Here is a 19,305-nt window from a genome sequence, read left to right as displayed (position 1 = left end):
GCGATTTATCAGAACCCCCAGATCCTGACAAAACTCGAGAAGCATGTCTCGGTGACAAAGAAGGGTCATCTCTGAGTCTGCTAGGATCAGCCAGTCATCCAGATATCTGAGAAGAAGGATGCCGTTCCTGTTAGCCCAAGATGACACTAGGGCAAACACTCTGGTAAATACCAGAGGGGCCGTTGCAAGACTGAAGCATAGAACCTTGAACTGGTATATCTTTCCTTCATGAATGAATCTTAAATATTTTGTTGAAGGATGTATTGAGACCTGAAAGTAAGCTTCCTTCAGATCCAGTGTGCACATGAAGTCCCTTGGATGTACTGCTTGAAGGACCATGTTTGCTGTCTCCATTTTGAACCGAGTCTGTTGGACAAACTTGTTCATAAGGGAGAAATCAATGACTGGTCTCCAACCTCCGGTCGTCTTTTTCATCAGAATAATCTGATCGTAAAAGCCTCAAGATCCATCCACTATCTCTTGGGGAGAGCACCCTTCTGCAGCATGGTCTGGACTTCAGCCCTGGGGCCAGCTCCTTTGCGGATACTTTTGCATAGAAGCCAAGATGCACTGGATCCCGAGAAGTCGGGGAGGGAGAGATTGAGTGAGGGGGACGCGATACCCCAAGGCGAATACATCGGCCGTCCAGTGATCTGCCTTGTGAAGCTGCCACCTCTGCCAGCGGTGCTGTAGGCATCCCCTCACAGGTGGTAAGTGTTGAGGATTGCCATTCCTAGTGGTAGTGGCCACCTTGGCCACCTCCCTTACCTCCCTTCTTTCCCCTGAAGGACTTAGACCCCTTCTGTCCTTTGGACTAAAAGGGCCGCTTAGACACCTTTGAAGGTCCCGAGGACATAGCAATTGACTGGTTTGAGGAAGGTGCTTGCTGACGCCAAAAAGACTGGGAAGGTCTACCATAGGACCAGGATATCATGGCCCTATGGAGGAGAGAATCGTTGGACGATTTCCTCCATTACTCAGCAGCCCTCTCTATCTCCTCTGGAACAAAGAGAGAAGAACCCTCGAGGGTGGAGTTCCTCAACCGAGAGATCTCCACTTTCGGCACCTGCTCATGGAACTGTGCTATGATGGTACTCCTCCTCTTGAGTATGGCATTTGCCCACAAGTTGACAATGTGGTGGGATAGGAATTTCATAGTCCGGGTACCTGACAATAGGAAGCCCCCCTACGCCTTCCTCGCCAACTCCTCCAACAAGTCGTGGGGGTGAACCATGAATCCTAGTGATCCTTACCATAGGTCCAGCCATGAAGCAGCCTGCATGGCATACTTCGCGCCTCTCCCTATGTTTAGGATCTCAAGTGCCGACAGTGAGGCTGTCGGAGAGGAGAGGGTCTGAGTGGAGACACCCTTTGTTAGGGACTCTATCGAAGGGTTGAGAGAAATGGTGGAGGGTGGTTCCCCTTCGATCTCGTAATATTTCCTTTGTAACACAAAAGGAAGTGGTAGAGACCGAGAGGAGGACCCTGCCCTTAAGGAACTGGAAGTTCCGGCTATCTGAGAGATAGCCTTCCTCTTGACACCTTTCAGGCCTTTGGACCAGGGCAAAGCTGCACTGGACCAATAAGGCTTCTTGGTCTTGAAAATCTTGTCAAGCACCATTATCCTTCCGTTCCTGGGTGGTGGAGCCAGGAGTAGATAGCCTGTTAAGGGCCCTCATACAAACGAGGACCTGCCAAAATGTATGCTTCGACTCTTTCCTCTCCTGTTCGGAGTGATAGTTCGGATTGGTCTACTTTGGAAGATTTTCATCTAACAAGTCTAAGGGGTTATCCACTTCCAAGCTCACGTCCAGAGCCTGGGGTAGGTCCAAGTCATCAACTGAAGTCATGGAAGGACCAGCAACTGGGGACCGCGTCTGTGCCTCAGCCTCCCTTGCCGCGGTGTGCTTTGGTTTCGTCTTGGAATCCTTCGACTCCCTTCCAGTAGTACGCTCCTCCAGAATCCTAGGAGGTGGAACCTGCGAGGCCTTCGAGGACTTAGATAAAACATTGGCCTGAGGAGCTGGAGGCTCTTCCTCAGGAAGAGGAACAGAATCCGGTGGTACTACCTCGATGTCCTGAGGATTGAAGGAATGGTTTGCGATCTCCCTGGCCGAGCCTACTCGTCCTAGGATGAAAGATATCAGTGTGATGTGGAGTCACGCCTCTCATCCGTCTCCTCTGCTTCTTCATAAAGACTTCCTTTGCCTTCACTGGCATGAAAGGTAAGTTAGCCATGTATGAATCAGCAGGGGCTTGGCCTTCAGCAACGCGATCAGGGTGGAGGCGATCTGTACACTTTCTCTGCTATTGACTTCCTTCTAGGGTCTTGACTTCCAATTTACGAGCTCGATAAGGGTTCCAAAGGTATCTTAACGGGTAGCCCTCACTAGAACAGTTGGGGGTTATGGCGCTGGAGGTGCCAACTTCAGAACATTCAGGATATCGGCCATAAAGGTCGATGCCAACTGAGGAAGCTCTGTATCCAGTCGACGGAGGAGATAACCACCTCTGAGGCAGAGGAATACGTTCCTTTGGACGCGGAGGAAGGCCAGACTAATAGGAACGTTTGCAAACTATTTCGGTGGCTCCATAAATCCTTATGGGAAGGGTGTTGGTCTTTCGCTGGAGGTGGAAGACGTAGCAAGGCGAGAGGAGGGTGTTGGATTCGCACTTGCTTGCAATCTCGACACATATACTCGCGAACTGCTCGCGAAGTTCGCTGATTTTCTCGTGATATCATGAGATTCAAGCGCAAAGTCACGAACTTCATGGTCAACGGATGCGCTTCGCGAGCAGAAGTGCTCGCAACAGGAGCACTTGGAGCCATCGAGCAAGAGGAAGGTGTAACAACTTACAGCTGCCCCAGAGGAGCACCTACATCCAACAAAGTCAGAAGAGGAGGCCTCTAGAGTAGGAACTGCTCTTGAAGGAGAACACGCCACATCGGGACGAGTCTCCAAGCCGTGAAAGGCACTGAGGGTTGAGCTGGACGCCTATCTGAGGAGTGGTCATGCTAATCATCAGGTTCGCTTCGAGGTCGTTTGGAAGGTCTGGTTTAGTGGCTACGAGCTGATGGATTGCACATACGCCTACATTTACCTCTAGATAAGGAGCATCTACACCTTGATCGCGAACACATGGTTTGTGAACATGAGCGTCTAGCTTTCGTTTGAGAACAGTGTGAAATTCGCAAGTGCCTATCTCACGAACGTGAGCGTCGGCCTCGCAAACGAGCACGTTGTTCTCGTAAACGATACCCTCGTGAGCACGATCAACGCCCTCGCGATCGTGAGTGTCGAGCATTGAGTACCGTCCTGATGATCTACATCTGGACGATCTAGAACACGAGTGTCTGGACCTAGGTCTAGACCTGTCTCGTGATTGTTAAGATCGGGATCATGAGACTCGTCCTCATGAAGAGGAACGCCTCCTAGGAGAGTGTTGAGACCTACGGTCTCTTGAGCATGAAGGCCTATAGCGTGAGTGTCTTCTAGGCGAAGAACACACTGATCGTGATGACCTAAAATCATTAAGATCTTTCGTTCGTCGTGAACGACGATCAGGGAAGAAGTTCCAGGAGGGCGAGGCAATGGTGATGCTCATCCCTTAGCGCTGCTGATAGAAGGCTTGCTGCTCCCCGGAAGATCATCACCTGCAACCTGAGTGTTCCTGTAGGGAGAAACAGGGATTAAGGGACAATGAGGTCCCAGGATAGAGAGAGGGTTCGTCGTCAGCAGGGGTCGTTGGAAAGGCGAACGCGAACAATCACCTCGTCAACGTGTGGAAGGACCAGGGAAGGGGGCAGATGGACCTCGTACAATTCCAGAGCGTGAGACAGCTCCGGAAAAGGTTCCCTCGTGGCACCAAGCTGAAGAAGGCCCTGCAACTCCTCCTTCGAGGGGGTTGCTAAGGACAACCACACCTGAAATAATTCTGCAAGGGAAAAAGGCTCGCCAGCAGCTGGAGGAGAAGGTGCTCCTCTAGGGGAGCAACAACCCCAACCCCCAGTACCCTGGGGTTGCCTAAAAGATGAGCGATCTGCGCTCCTTATCACTCGTCCCTCATGAGAGCACACGCGAGGAGCAGCTTTTTTAAGTGATTTGGGGAGAAGAAGAATGTATCCCACTCACCCCGGAGGGAGAACGATCGCGCTTAGACTTATACTTCCTGCGCCTTCCAAACCTCCTGCATTGAGAGGCAGACCACTCCCTACACTCTGCACAGGACGAGCCCTGCTTACAACGATATCCTCGACACATAGGACACAGAGAGTGCGGGTCGGTCTCCAAAGACGACAAGAAGGTCCCGCATGCAGCCTCCTCCCACCGTGGACGCGTTCGCATGATGAAAGCGATTGTAGAAGAATGACACTCACACCTGGAAAGGGAAAGAAAACAAATTAAAGAGTCCAATGACAGTCAGGAGGAGAGCGGACACGTCCAATCTCTACTAAGCCAAAAGAAAAAAGTGACGTCTCACAGCGGTGAGTGTATATATAGAGGCGGCTGGGTACCCCAAGCCACCCGCTGCCTACCCGCTAAGCAGTTAGGCAGGGTTGCCACCTCGCATTTCAAGTCTAAAGGCTACCTCCAGCTGCCGCTGAAAGAATATCCACATAAATAATGGAAAGTTTGTTAGTATGGGAACAAATAAGTTTATTTCTTTTCCTTACTGTGCTATTTTCACTGTTGAACCCCTTGAGCTTGCAGCATCCTGCTTTTTCAACTAGGGTTGTATCTTAGTACTTACAATAATAATAATACAGTAATTCATTCTTTGTGGATATAGCTTATAAATTTCCATAAGCAAAGCACAGATCAGTATCACTATCATCTGTTTGGAAATCATATTATATTTATGACTTTGACCTGGGTCATTAACCTGGTTTATCATCATATATATACCCAGGCACCTCCCCCAATTTTGGGGGGGTAGCCAACATCAAACAAATGAAACAAAAAAAGGGGACCTCTCCTCTCTATGTTCCTCCCAGCCTGACAAGGGACTCAACTGAGTTTGGCTGGTGCTGCTAGAGTGCCACAGCCCACCCTCCCCAGTTAACCACCACAGATGAAGCTTCATAAAGCTGAATTCCCTACTGCTGCTGCCTCCGCGGTCATCCAAGGCACCGGAAGAAGCAGCAGGGCCTACCGGAACTGCGTCACAATCGCTCGCCATTCATTCCTGTTTCTAGCACACACTCTTGCCTCTCTCACATCTATCCTCCTATCACCCAGAGCTTTCTTCACTCCATCCATCCACCCAAACATTGGCCTTCCTCTTGTACTTCTCCCATCAACTCTTGGATCCATCATCTTCTTTAGCAGACAGCCATTTTCCATTCTCTCAACATATCTAAAACCACGTCAACTCATTCATATCCACTCTAGATGCTAACTCATTTCTTACACCCGTTCTCACTCTCACTACTTCATTCCTAACCCTATCTACTCGAGATACACCAGCCATACTCCTTAGACACTTCATCTCAAGCACATTCAACTTCTGTCTCTCCGTCACTTTCATTCCCACAACTCTGATCCATACATCACAGTTGGTACAATCACTTTCTCATACAGAACTCACTTTACATTCATGCCCAACCCTCTATTTTTTACTACTCCCTTAACTGGCCCCCAACACTTTGCATCCTTCATTTACTCTCTGACATACATCTGCTACCACTCCACCATTTTCTGCAATAACAGACCCCAAGTACTTAAACTGATCCACCTCTTCAAGTAACTCTCCATTCAACATGACATTCAACCTCGCACCACCTTCCCTTCCCGTACATCTCATAACCTTACTCTTACCCACATTAACTCTCAATTTCCTTTTCTCACACACCCTTCCAAATTCTGTCACTAATCGGCCAAGCTTCTCTTCCTCGTCAGCAACCAGTACAATATCGTCCGCAAACAACAACTGATTTACCTCCCATTCATGATCATTCTCGGTCATTCTCGTCTACCAGTTTCAATCCTCGTCCAAGCACTTGGGCATTCACCTCTCACTACTCCATCAACATACAAGTTAAACAACCACGGCAACATCACACATACCTGTCTCAGCCCCACTCTCACTGGAAACCAATCGCTCACTTCATTTCCTATCCTAACACATGCTTTACAACCTTTGTAGAAACTTTTCACTACTTGCAACAACCTTCCACCAACTCCATATAACCTCATCACATTCCACATTGCTTCCCTATCAACTCTATCATACGCTTTCTCCAGATCCATAAACGCAACATGCACCTCCTTACCTTTTGCTAACTATTTCTCGCATATCTGCCTAACTGTAAAAATCTGATTCATACAACCCCTACCTCTTCTAGAACCACCCTGTACTTCTAAGATTGCATTCTCTGTTTTATCCTTAATCCTATTAATCAGTACTCAAGCATACACTTTTCCAACTACACTCAACAAACTAATACCCCTTGAATTACAACACTCATGCACGTTTCCCTTACCCTTATATAGTGGTACAATACACGCACAAACCCAATCTACTGGTACAATTGACAATACAAAACACACATTAAACAATTTCACCAACCATTCAAGTACAGTCACACCCCCTTCCTTCAACATCTAAGCTCTCACCCCATCCATACCAGATGGTTTTCCTACTCTCGTTTCATCTAGTGCTCTCCTCACTTCCTCTATTGTAATCTCTCTCTCATTCTCTTCTCCCATCACCAGCACCTCAACACCTGCAACAGCAATTATATCTTCCTCCCTATTATCCTCAACATTCAGTAAACTTTCAAAATATTCTGCCCACCTTTTCCTTGCCTCCTCTCCTTTCAACAACCTAGTTTATAGGTGTGTAGGTAACAGAAAAATGAGCCCTAACCAGAGACAAGAATCCAGTACAGTACTGTCTAGCCAGTCAAAAGACCCAATAACTCTCAAGTGGTAGGATCTTAAAATCCAACGTGTTTCTATTTTCAATCAATAGGAATTCCTAGTCTGATCTAGTAATAACTATTGCAAACTATGCTTTTTCCTTTATGAATGAGCTAGAATCCATAATCCTTCAACATTCACACCACATTCTATTAAGTTTATAGAAGTAATTAACCTGCTAGAAAAGGGAATTTTACGGATGGTAATTATCATGTACTTCATCGATTCAAAACAATTCTGCTGTGAAAATGTAATTAAAATTGGGTTTCCCTATCTAAAGATATTGCTACAAATCCCAAGTAGGTGAAAGGTATAAGTTAATTTCATATACTGTAGTGTATCACATAATAGGGACATTTTGCCTCTGATATGTTAGATGTACTCTAATATACAGTATGCTGTTTATATTGTTTTCGTCTACAATTGCAATTTTTGCCAAGTAATTTGAATGGAATGAGGAAAGTTGTAAGAGGGATGATTAAACTGATTTAAGAATTTAACAAAATATTTGGGAGGTTGGGCTGTGGCACCCTAGCAGTACCAGCTGAACTCGACTGAGTCCCTGGTTAGGCTGGAGGAACGTAGAGAGTAGAGGTCCCCTTTTTTGTTTGTTTCTTGTTGATGTCGGCTACCCCCCAAAATTGGGGGAAGTGCCTTTGGTATATGTATGTATTTAAGAATAATTTCTTATGAAAATGTCATTCAAATAAAGTCACCTTTACAGTGTCTTTATATCAAGTTGTAAGGGTAAGGATGACTCCCTACTTCAGACAACCTTGATATCAAGTTGTAAGGGTAAGGATGCCTCCCCACTTCAAACAACCTAAAGCTCTAGTTTGGGAACTCATTTTGAATTGGGAAAAAACTTATTGGTATCAGATCCATACACCGTACTGTATTTGGCTTCCATGATCTATTATTGTTAGAACTGTTACCTTAACCAGAAACTAGCATTTACATGTCAGCATTTCTTTAATAAGTAGATTTTATATATACTGTACAGTCTATGCAATATGTCAAACATTAAACCTTAGAACTTTATAGTTGTTTCATTCAATTTCATAATACTTATATTTTTCAGATAGCTTTACGAAATACTTTTCGTTTTTTACTATGAGCAAACAAAGCTACATTTTCAATATAGCATTGTTGAGTTTACATTTTTGAGGCTTTATAATACAGTAACCCTGAAGCATAATTATCAATGAAGATACTACTACTAATCCCGGATAATAATTATCAATAATGATTACTAACGTGAATAGTGTGCTGCTCATCCCATAAAATGCATATTATCTATGTAACCTTGAACACTTGGATAGCTTCTACAGCCCCAGCATTAGGCCGAATACCTAACTCAAATCACATACATTCACACCTAAGTGTATGTAACTTTGTTGTAACAACCTAGCACTGCTTCAACTTTCTTTTCATTCTCAGATGTATAATGATCGAACCTTGTAATCATGCTTAAAAATCAGGCTAAAGTTTATCTCTCTATTACATCAAAATACTAATATTTAATCGACAAACTTCCTAAAAATAATCCAATCACCTGAAGACTTTAGAGATAATCAGACAACTTACGTCTACGAATCCTCTTGCACGATCTGGGTGATTGCAGAGAAAACATCCCCACTGCTGCTCCACTCCATTGTATTCAAAGACATCAAAAAATCTTGCATTCCTTAGTTCATGCATCAACATATCCATATCCTATAAAAAAATTATTAAATATTAAATCATTTTGTAGCTCTATCATTAACATATCCATGTCTTATGGAATATTAAAGAAATAATCAAAGAAATTAAGAAACCCTGGGAAATCTTATTTATAATTATTACTATATTTAGCTTATTATAAGGATAATTCAACATTAAACTGACAAACTAAACAGCTTAATACGAGGTGAATAACCTTTTTCAGTGAAGTTCTTGATACTACATTGCACATTCAATTGCAATGTTTTATAAACTACCAATTCTTGTGTTTTGACTACAATAAACTACCAATTGTGAGGCTTACAAAATATTAAAAAGAACACTTATACTAAACTTAAAAAAATTATTAACTTACTTTGGCTAAGGGAAAAGCTGATGTAACTAAAGTGACAAAAGTCTTGGTGTCACACTTCAGGATATCCCAGCAATTTTTCAAGCTACTTACTTGCGTTTCCCTGGTACTCAGAGCTACTGACGACCTTGCCTATGAATGGAAAATAAAGAGATTCAATACAGCAATCCATTATAGCTACCATACAGAGATATTACCACACAAGGACCATACTGTATAGCAATGGTTCCCAACCTTTTTTCTGTCATTTCCCCCCTGCACCCAGTTCAACCATCCAGATTTCCCCCTTCATGCCCACTCACCTGCCTCAGAAATGCCCACTCACCTGCCTCAGAAATGGGTATGATATTCCAATTCTCCCCTTGAATATCATGTCAGTGAGAAATTATATGATCATATCACAATTGAATGGCTAACAACAAATTGCCGCAAGTACTATGTGGACATTTTCCGCTTGTTTTAGTTAGTAGGTAGTGTAATTATTTCCCCCCTGGAAGCCTCAAATTTCCCCCCAGGGGGAAATTTCCCCCAGGTTGGGAACCACTGCCGTAAAGGAAAATATAAGAACCACCCTGGAATGAACTACAATTCGAAAATCAAGATTGTCCAAGCTCATGATTACATACTTTCACTCAGAGACTGCAGTTATATGGGCTCAAATATCGATGGCAGAGTAATATGAGCAAACCAGACTTCAAATAACATCCTACATCAAACCTAAACATATATGGGAAATTACTGAAATACAACTCTCTCTCTCAATATTGTACAAACAAAAGGATATTTACAGATAGAATATAACAAACATTTTCATTTACCTGTAAAGCCAAAAACATCAGGTGAATCCAAATTCTGGGATTTCGTGTTTTCATGGTGAAAAAATGCTTGTTGTAAAGGCAGTGCTCTCCTTTCCCTTGACACGCAAAATATAGCTTTGCATGTTTCTTGTTTTTTCTTTCTGTTTGGGTGGAAAAATTACATTGTTTTGTAGTTTAATTATCTCCAGTAATATCTCAAATTAATGACTGCATTGCTCTCCTATCTTTCTGCATAATTTTATCTTATCTATTTTCATGAATTATTTCATGTAAGAAAACAGGGAGAAAAAACATTTCACAAGTTAAAACATGAAGAGTTCATATTTTTCAACACTATACTGTACATAATTTACACACATTATGGCTTTTATATTCTTAAAATATTACCTTGAACTGGGCCATAAAATCTTGACTGTACTTCACTTTCACAAGTCAATATTTCAGTACAGCATGTACAGTATACTAGTTTGTATTTTTATCAAGAAAAACAAAGGAAATACAATAATCCTTTAATCATTTCAAGATATACTGCAAGGATGCTATCTAATTTCCGAAGGTATTAAAATTCTACAGTATTACCATTGGAATACAATACAACCAACCTGTGTAATTCTACCAGAAACTTTTTTATTTAAAAGTAGAAATTTACTTAACCCTTTTACCCCCGGGGTATTTGGAAATTTCCAACCCTTAACCCCCAAGGGGTTATTTTTTTCCCAGCACATTTTGCAGTATATTTTTTTTAAATTGCTCTAACAGCCTTAATTTTTGTCAAAGAGAGGTCAGGTTGGTTTCATTCTCTTGGAAAATGCCTGAATTTTCTCAAAAAATTATCAAAAAATATGAAAAACTAATTTTTATAGCATTTTTTTGCAAGGACGTACCGGTACGTCCATGGGGGTAAAGGGATGGCTTCTGTGAAAATTACCAGTACGTCCTTTGGGGGTAAAAGGGTTAATGGAAACGTATATTTTTATGGCATATATAAAAAGCCATACTCACAGACAAAATACATATAAATCTGGTAGTGGCAAAGTCACACAATTACAAACTGCTTACTTAAATGTAGAAAATAAATAAATAAATCCTAAAAAAAAATTTGGTGAAAGCAACATTTGCCAAGCAGAATTATAAGAACATCTACTATACTATACCTTCAATACCACACCGAACCGGCAAGGGTAACTTCACAAATACTTTCTGCATGTAGCTCTTTATTTTATCCAAGTGCTTCTCACAAAAATGTTGTACTGTGTCTCTCATGGCAAATGGCTCAAAAACACTGATTCTCTGTTGAATAAAAAGTTATGATAAAACAAATATATTCAGATAACCCAATCATTTACATATCCACATTCATATTTTTTAATACCCCAGGAAATTGTTTTTTCTCAACCAGGGAAAAGAAAATCAGTAGTAGTAGTAGTACAGGCCCCTTACATGGATTTTTAGATCAAAGGTAACCGTTTCTCTACTATTCATATATAGATATTCCGAAATGTAACCCAAGAAAAAATGTTGGCTTACATGGTAACAGGCAGCTACCATATTTTCAAGTGCTTGTGAATTTCCCAAGTACAGCTGACACAGCAACTTCCAACATATAAGTAATAACTGTAATTGTTGACCAATCAAAACATGGAGTTTATTTTTAATGTTCTCGAGGTCCCAAGATTGCCAAGGTCCTCTCAGTGGTCTAGTAAAAAAGAACAGTAAACTGACAGCATTCAATTGAAGTTCACTGCACATATGCCCACTAATTTACTATTTCTAAAGGGCAAAGCACTGTTCTACACAACATGAACATGGGCACTGACAAGAAAATAGGGAACCGATTCTGAAGAGGTGTGACAGTAAAAGGCTAAGATTCATGGCAATAAAGATATAACAAATAAGAAAGGCCATGAAATAGTAATGTCCAGAAGGTATAAAGTAAATAAAGATCTTAAAGACTGTGATGGTCTAAGGAAGTGATTTAACAAAAATCAAAAGATGGCACAGAAAATCATGGAAACTAAACATATTACCCAGTAACAGGCAGAAACAGGCAAGAATGAGGAGACAAAGAGAACGTATTACATGGTTAATACAGTATACGGAAAACCTTAGGAAAATATATTATATTGACATTGATATCAAACAAATAAAGACAATAAGAAGAAATGTTGTGAAGTAAAAGTCAAACCAGAATGCAGTTAGGAGCCTAAGGATCTGTACAAGACAACAGAAATTTCATAACTATTTATTATTTCTGTGCTCAGACTTGGCTGAAGTTCGAATTGCATCTTCTCAAGAGGCTTGTTTTAATCGACCTTTACCCATGAAATTTTTCAGAAGTTTAAATAATTTCCCATTTTCTTCCCCTTCAATAAACATATGACCCTAATTAAAGAAATAAACATTCTAATGATAAATGGTAACTGACATGCCAGTCTCTTTGTCTCTTCGGTTTCGAAGTCGAAATTATCCCTATCCTAAAATTTCCTAAAATCATTTCATGTTCCCTGAAAGTTACTTTGACAGAGAGTTTTAGCTGTGAAATTTTTAAAAGTTTGATTTTTTAAATACTGTAAAACCACATCCAAATTCCAAAACACTGACCTTACCACTGGAGGCTTTTCAATATTCAATACAATACAATCACTATAATACCTGAAAGGAACAGATCTAATCGCTGAGGCTTGAGCACAGAATTAATCAAGAATCTCAACCCCTGCACCCATTCACTGCAGTGATGTACAATGTATGTCAAACCAAACCAGGTGCATAACAGATACGTCAGTTACAAATATAAACCATATTGAAGTTAAAATTCTTTGTTTACATTATCAAAGAGTACAATACATGGTTGTATATCACACCTAAGGATATTTTACTGATAATAGTTACCTATTATTATTATTTTTATTACCTGCTAAGCTACAACCCTAATTGGAAAAGCAGGATGCTATGAGCCCGAGGGCTCCAACAATGAAAATAGCCCAGTGAGCAAAGGAAATGTGGAAAAACTACCAGGGAAGTTACGAACAATAATAACTTCGAAATAAATCTTTCATATATCAATTAAAAAAAATTTAAAATAACAAGAGGAAGAGAAACAAGATAGAATAGTGTACCCAAGTGTACCATCAAGCAAGAGATCTCTAACCCAAGACAGTGGAAGAGCATGGTACAGAAGCCATGGCACTACCCAAGACTAGAGAACAATGGTTTCATTTTGGAGTGTCCTTTTCATTTTGTAGTGTCCTTCTCCTGAAAGAGCTGCTTACCCTAGCTAAAGAATCTCCTTTACCCTTACCAAGAGGAAAGTAGGCACTGAACAGTAGTTAACCTCTTGAGAGAATAAGAATTGTTTGGTAATTTCAGTGTTGTCAAGTTTATGAGGACTGAGGAGAATATGTAAAGAATAGGACTATTCTGTGTATGTCAGCAAGATGCAATGAGGCGTAATTTGATTTGAGCCCCTCTGCCTCCTTTCTTTAGCCAACCAACAAAGACATTGGGATTTTAGCATAAATCCTGATTGTGAAAGGGCTATACAGTATATTACACCACTCTGTTTGGTCAATAGCGACATTCCCTATTATTATTATTATATCATTATTACCTGCTAAGCTACAACCCTAGTCTGAAAAGCAGAAGGCTATAAGCCCGAGGACTCCAACATGACAAATTCGGAGATAATTTGTATTTTTCCTAACTATACAAACCTTAGCTATTTAATATGGGTATTACTTTTGGTGTAGCTGAAAAGACGAGCCATTAGAATTTTAACGAGGGTTTACTACCCCCATCGCTAGTTAGCGGGGGGTAGGTAGGGGTAGCTTGCTATCTCTCCCCCCTCACACACCTGTGTGCTGAGCTCACTTTGCTTAGAGGTAGGACTTCACGGGGGATAGGGCTGGCGGGCAAGTTTAATTAAATAGCTAAGGTTTGTATAGTTAGGAAAAATACAAATTATCTCCGAATTTGTCATTTTTTCCGTAACTGAAATACAAACCACGCTATTTAATGTGGGTGACTCAACCCTTAGGAAGGGTGGAAAAGTCCCAGCCATACTGGCCTTTGGCTTTCCCCGGGGACTCATTATCTGAGTGTGTAAGCACTCAACAATAAAGAGTCCCTGCACCTCGCTCACACCTTGCTATGCAAGGGCTGCGGCCTACATAAGCTGTGTGTGAAGCATTATGTGTGACTTGTCCTAGGAAGTTGACCTGAAGTTCTTTAGATGGAAAACTTTAAGCCAGGACTTTCCCAATACCACCTCGTCAGGGTATGGGGACGTGACAGTATTAACTTAATACTAAGAACACAAGGAAACATGATTTACCTGCAGTGGTTTGAGGTCAGCTGTGCAGAGAACCCAGGATGCTGCTTTCTCCAAGAGAAGGGAGGATGAAGAAAAGAATATGGGCCAGACATAACTTTTCTTTCATGCAGACTAAAACCGGGTAACAATGCCCTCAACCCTCTGCTACTTGTCCATTAAGGAGCCTGAGGTTTAAACCAGCTGTTGTGCAGCCACCACAGAGCCGATAGAGAACGTATCGAGCCTCCTGTGGGTCACGTCTTGCAGGTAGTGGGCTGTGAAGGTCGTCTGACGCTTTCACACTCCTGCTTGTAGAACCTGCGTCACTGAGAAGTTCTTCTTGAAGGCTGGGGGCGTAGCTACACCCCTGACATCATGCGCTCTAAGGCAACATAATGGAGGAGGGTTAGGATTCAGGGACATATGGATCACCCTACGAATCCATGCCGAGATGGTATTCTTGGTGACCCTCCTCTTTGTTCTCCCAGTGCTCACAAACAAAGCTTGCACTTGGAGACAAATGCAGCCGTTCTTTGAGATATAACCTCGGACTCCTTACTGGACACAGTAGGGGAAGGTCTGGGTCATCTGTTATAGAACGAAGACTCGAAATCCGGAAAGTCGAATCGAAGATCCGGCACTCCCGGATTCTGTGTCTTAGCCACAAACTCAGAGATGAATATGAACGTTACCTCCCCTCATCCCCTTGCATGGCATGGGGGATGTCAACGAGAGACCAGAGACCATGAAGTTCACTGACTCGCTTGGCCGAGGCCAATGCTAGTAGGAACACCACCTTCCAAGTTAGGTGGCGATCTGAAGCCTGGCGAAATGGTTCGTAGGGAGGTCTCTTAAGAGGCCTGAGAACTCAAACCATATTCCATGGAGGAGGTCTCACTTCCGACTGAGGGCATGTAAGATCATATCCTCGTCCGAGTAGGGAAAGTTCCAGCGAGGGAGAAATATCCACACCTTAGAGCCTGAAGGCTAGACTTAAGGCTGAGCGATAGCCTTTCATTGCAGAGACTGAAAGGCGCATTCTTCCCGCAAATATACGAAGAACTCCGCTATTGCTGGAATAGTGGTATCGAGTGGAGAGATACCCCTCAAGAATCCAACCACAGGAACTCGCCACTTTGCCTGGTAGACCCCTGCGGATGATCTACGCAGGTGTCCAGTACATCGATTTGTATAAACATTAAGTGAAATTTAGCTTCCTTTAATTTCTGACTAAGGAATTAATTAATTAATTTCAAAATAAAATGTTCCTTTTATATAGTACAACTAAAAAACTTGAGAAGTAGGAAGAATGTACTATTCATAAAAATATTTACGAAATATTGTAGTATTGTAACAAAACTGATAACCGCGTAACAACTGAACGCTAGTTACTCTTTGCAAACAGATTGAAAATTACCTCAAGAAAACTATTAAAAGGATAAAATGATCTTAGATTAATAATCCTTTAATAAAATTTATAACTTAATATTTCAAAAGAAAGTATTCACTTATAATTATTTGTAAAAGAAAGTCGACTCATAGTCTACGACATAAGGCTGTGACGTTATCAATGGACGAAATGTTTTTAGCGAGGTTTAAAAAAGGTCGATAAATCTTTTAATCTTACCTTTTAAGTTATAAATACGTGAACACAGTTCAAATAAAAGAAAAAGGCGAAAGCATAAACTCAAAAAACGTTAATACATCACCAAATAACGTCCAAACAGAGTAAAATGCGAGAGCGAATTTCCAATAGAACCGACGGCCATGCCGGCAGGGAAAATCTGAAGAGGTGGGTATAGTTCTACCTGTTGCACCGAGAGGGCACTAGTGTACACCTGGCATATCTGCGATAGCCACGCGAGAATTTTTAATTTCCTACCAAGGCGTCAGGGACGCTAGCCATTCTTATATAATCAGCGGGTAAGTTTTATATTTAAAATAATACTGTACCAGAATTAAATTAATTTCTGAGCTACCACAGAATAAAAGGCAAACAATATTTACAAGTACAGCAGTAAGAACTTTATCCGGTAAAGATAAGAGACACTCCTTTTCTTCAGTGTAAACTGACATATGATCTGCTTAAAAGATTTGTTAAACTGACATACGATCTGCTTAAAAGATTTGTTAAACTGACATATGATCTGCTTAAAAGATTTGTTCGTAATCAGAGGTGAGAATTAGGGCAATGTAGTTCTAAAATTTGGATAGATGATGGGTAGACAGAAACCAAAAGGCAGATATCCACAAAGCTGTCAGCAAAAAATTATGTTATAAAAATCCAGAAGTATTCTGACACTACAAATCAATCAATCAATCATAACAACCTTGAAATGTATTCAACAATAATTGGCATGACAACACACAGTAAATATGAATCTACCATTATAAAATGAATTACAGTTTACTGCATTTATCAAAGTTAATAAATTTTGTTTTACACTAAAAAAAAAAGGCTCACCTGTGTGCACGTATTTGTAGTCGTCGTATGGTGGTCTTGAGTAATCTGAGTAAGTGTAGTGTTTGGTCGAATAATAGTGGTCTGGCTGGCTGTGGTTCCACCACAACTAACTGCAGAAGAAAGGGTTATATGAATCCTAGTTTGCATAGAAAAATTTAAATAGTTCATGGTGAAAATTAACAATACAAAAACCTAATTCAACATTAAGTAATCACTAATTGGATAAAATACCCTTGATGAAATTAATTGAGCTTTCCCTTGAAAAACAAGTTTATACAGTAGGCATACTTGGTACAAAATATAAAAAAAACTTCAATTCCACCCATTGTAATTAAGACAAAAATCTGAGCAAACTAAACTTTAAATAATTCGGGCTATAGTCACTAGAGTAATACAGACAGTCCTCAACGTACAAAAATCTGATTTGCAAAATTTACGACTTACGAATGCAAACTACCGCAAGTAAAAAATATGTTCAAAATCCGTACAGTAATAATTTTGAAATTAGTGCCACTTCCGACTGGGTCCTGAGGCTGCAGCCACCACCCAGGGCGGACAGCACCGACCCGCTTCATTCAAAATCTATGTTTGCTATTGTGACCATCATAGCTGTTTGTGTGTATTACCTCCACCGTATTTTTGCCTTATTACCATAAATTACAATAACGTTAACTATGGATGATAAGCAGAATACTAGTGGTAGTGCAAAAAATTGCAAGATTAGTGGTGATAGTGGTAGTACTGTGTGAAGAAATGGTTAGCCTTTTCAGTGGAAATGAAAGCCATTATCAAGAAACCTGATAGCGGTGAGAAGGCAAATACTGTATGGCACTTGTGTATCAGGTAAACCATTCAATAATTGGCACGATTTATGACAAGGAGTTATCCGATGACAGCGATCCCAGGTGTCGGCCGAGTCGTTTTATGTATAAAATATTTACAGTACAATGCACTGTACTATATATTTTACTGCATTATGTAATGAGAGAGAGAGAGAGAGAGAGAGAGAGAGAGAGAGAGAGAGAGAGAGAGAGAGAGAGAGAGAGAGAGAGAGAGAGAGAGAGAGAGAGAGAGAGAGAGAGAGTGTGTGTGTGTGTCGCGCGCCACAGCTCAGCTGATCGGCGTATAACATCAGTCGTGATGAACCAAAACAATAAAAATCCCGGCCTCCTTCAATTAATCAAGTAAAATAATCATCTGGACTTCATGTAACACTACTAAAACATTCATGAAGCAGATTAATAAGGTTAAATTTCTAACATTGAATTCTGTAACAAAGCTATAAAATAACCTGTAGCATTATTTAAACCGTATGTTGAAAACTTGATGTCTACACAAACAGTTTTTGTGTACAGCCATTTGTACATTTCTTTTTTCATAATATACTAAACAGTACTAAATTAAGTAATGTAGGTGATAAAGTCAAACATCATTTGCAATAACTACAGAATATTGATTTTATATGAAAGGGGACTACTGTATTTGTTGATTTTTGAAAATTGTAGGCATTTGAGTTAAGGTATGCATACCCCAAGTCAAAATTTAACTCTAGGGGTACTTGTACGATAACGATTTACGAACAATTTAAGCTACGAATGGCCTCACGGTCCCCATTGTGTTTGCTGGTTGAGGACTGTCTATGTATTGAACTCAGAAGCACAGTATGTGAATTTTTTCCCTTATTTTCTAAAAGAAATAACTTACCTTTACAAGTTTTACCGTTACAAGTAATTTTCAATTTTATATTGAAACTTTGAAGAAATAGTAACTTTTATACAACAGTGATGCATATGCATGCAGTACTACTATGGTGGTAGGTGAGAAATTAAATACAACAGCAGTAAAAATTACTCGCATTTTCATACTAAAAATGTTTTTTGTAAATTTTTTTATGAAATGCTAATTTGGATTACAAGGATAATTTCATGAATACTTTACTTTCAACGTACTGCTTTACAGTAAACTAATCTAATTATATAAAGCATACTAAATTATAAATTGGTATACTTTACCTTTATTAAAATTTTAAAATAACTACCATTCATAAAATAACGTGTCAAAAATCTATACATATTGCAACTTTATACAATAAAAACAAAATATAAAGCCTTCAATATAAAAAGAAAACAACAAACTTACATGGACTTTTAGAAATAATGTAGCTGCACATTAGCTTAATGAAGCAATATAACTAGGCATTATTACTGTATTAAATGAAGCACACACAGTACTGTAATTACCCGATGTGACAAGCTGCTGCGTAGGCGAACTGGTGGTGGCTGTGATGACGGTGGAGGAGGGTAAGGAGAGTGGGGACTGGGAATGTCGGAGTGGAGTTACTACTCCAGAAGTGGAAACAGGCAGAGAACAGGGTGCTGTCAACAACAACAGTAGTGATGTTCAGGGAAACATTGTCAATTACATGAGCACCCACCACACAAACAAAGAAATAGCAAAACACAAAAGATCACCACCATAGTTCTGAGGCCACATTTAAAATGAAGACCATTCCTCTATTCCCCCTTTTACAGACTAACAGTAGATCTACACTAATGAGAAAAAAAAACATTACAAATTTATAGATAATTTGTATTTTTCATATACAGTATGTATATACTTAACGCAGCCTTTTATTTAGGAGTACTGTATATTTCTGCATGAGCTGGAAATCCTTGTTGAAGATTGATAACAAAGCAGTTGAGAGAAATCAGGCCAAA

The 19,305-nt window shown here is 40.5% G+C and overlaps 1 protein-coding gene across 4 annotated transcripts in view; it reads right to left on the bottom strand.

The window, feature by feature from the left end:
- The window catches only part of melt (melted), a 137,912-nt gene that overhangs the window by 22,074 nt on the left and 96,533 nt on the right, over positions 1-19,305 (bottom strand). For 3 of the 4 annotated variants that reach the window (XM_068380721.1, XM_068380718.1, XM_068380720.1), the window contains exons 13-18: positions 18,829-18,963; positions 16,589-16,698; positions 10,970-11,105; positions 9,816-9,955; positions 9,001-9,129; positions 8,511-8,639 (exon numbers count right to left, since the gene is read on the bottom strand). In XM_068380721.1, coding sequence (XP_068236822.1) covers positions 8,511-8,639; positions 9,001-9,129; positions 9,816-9,955; positions 10,970-11,105; positions 16,589-16,698; positions 18,829-18,963 — 779 coding nt within the window. The remainder of the gene's footprint in view (positions 1-8,510; positions 8,640-9,000; positions 9,130-9,815; positions 9,956-10,969; positions 11,106-16,588; positions 16,699-18,828; positions 18,964-19,305) is intronic. The other variant, XM_068380722.1, reaches the window with a different exon arrangement.

This window comes from Palaemon carinicauda, chromosome 9, assembly GCF_036898095.1.
Source record: "Palaemon carinicauda isolate YSFRI2023 chromosome 9, ASM3689809v2, whole genome shotgun sequence".
NCBI lineage: Eukaryota > Metazoa > Arthropoda > Malacostraca > Decapoda > Palaemonidae > Palaemon > Palaemon carinicauda.
The sequence above is the reverse complement of the archived record's forward strand: the minus strand, read 5'-3'. Positions and strand labels throughout refer to the sequence as shown.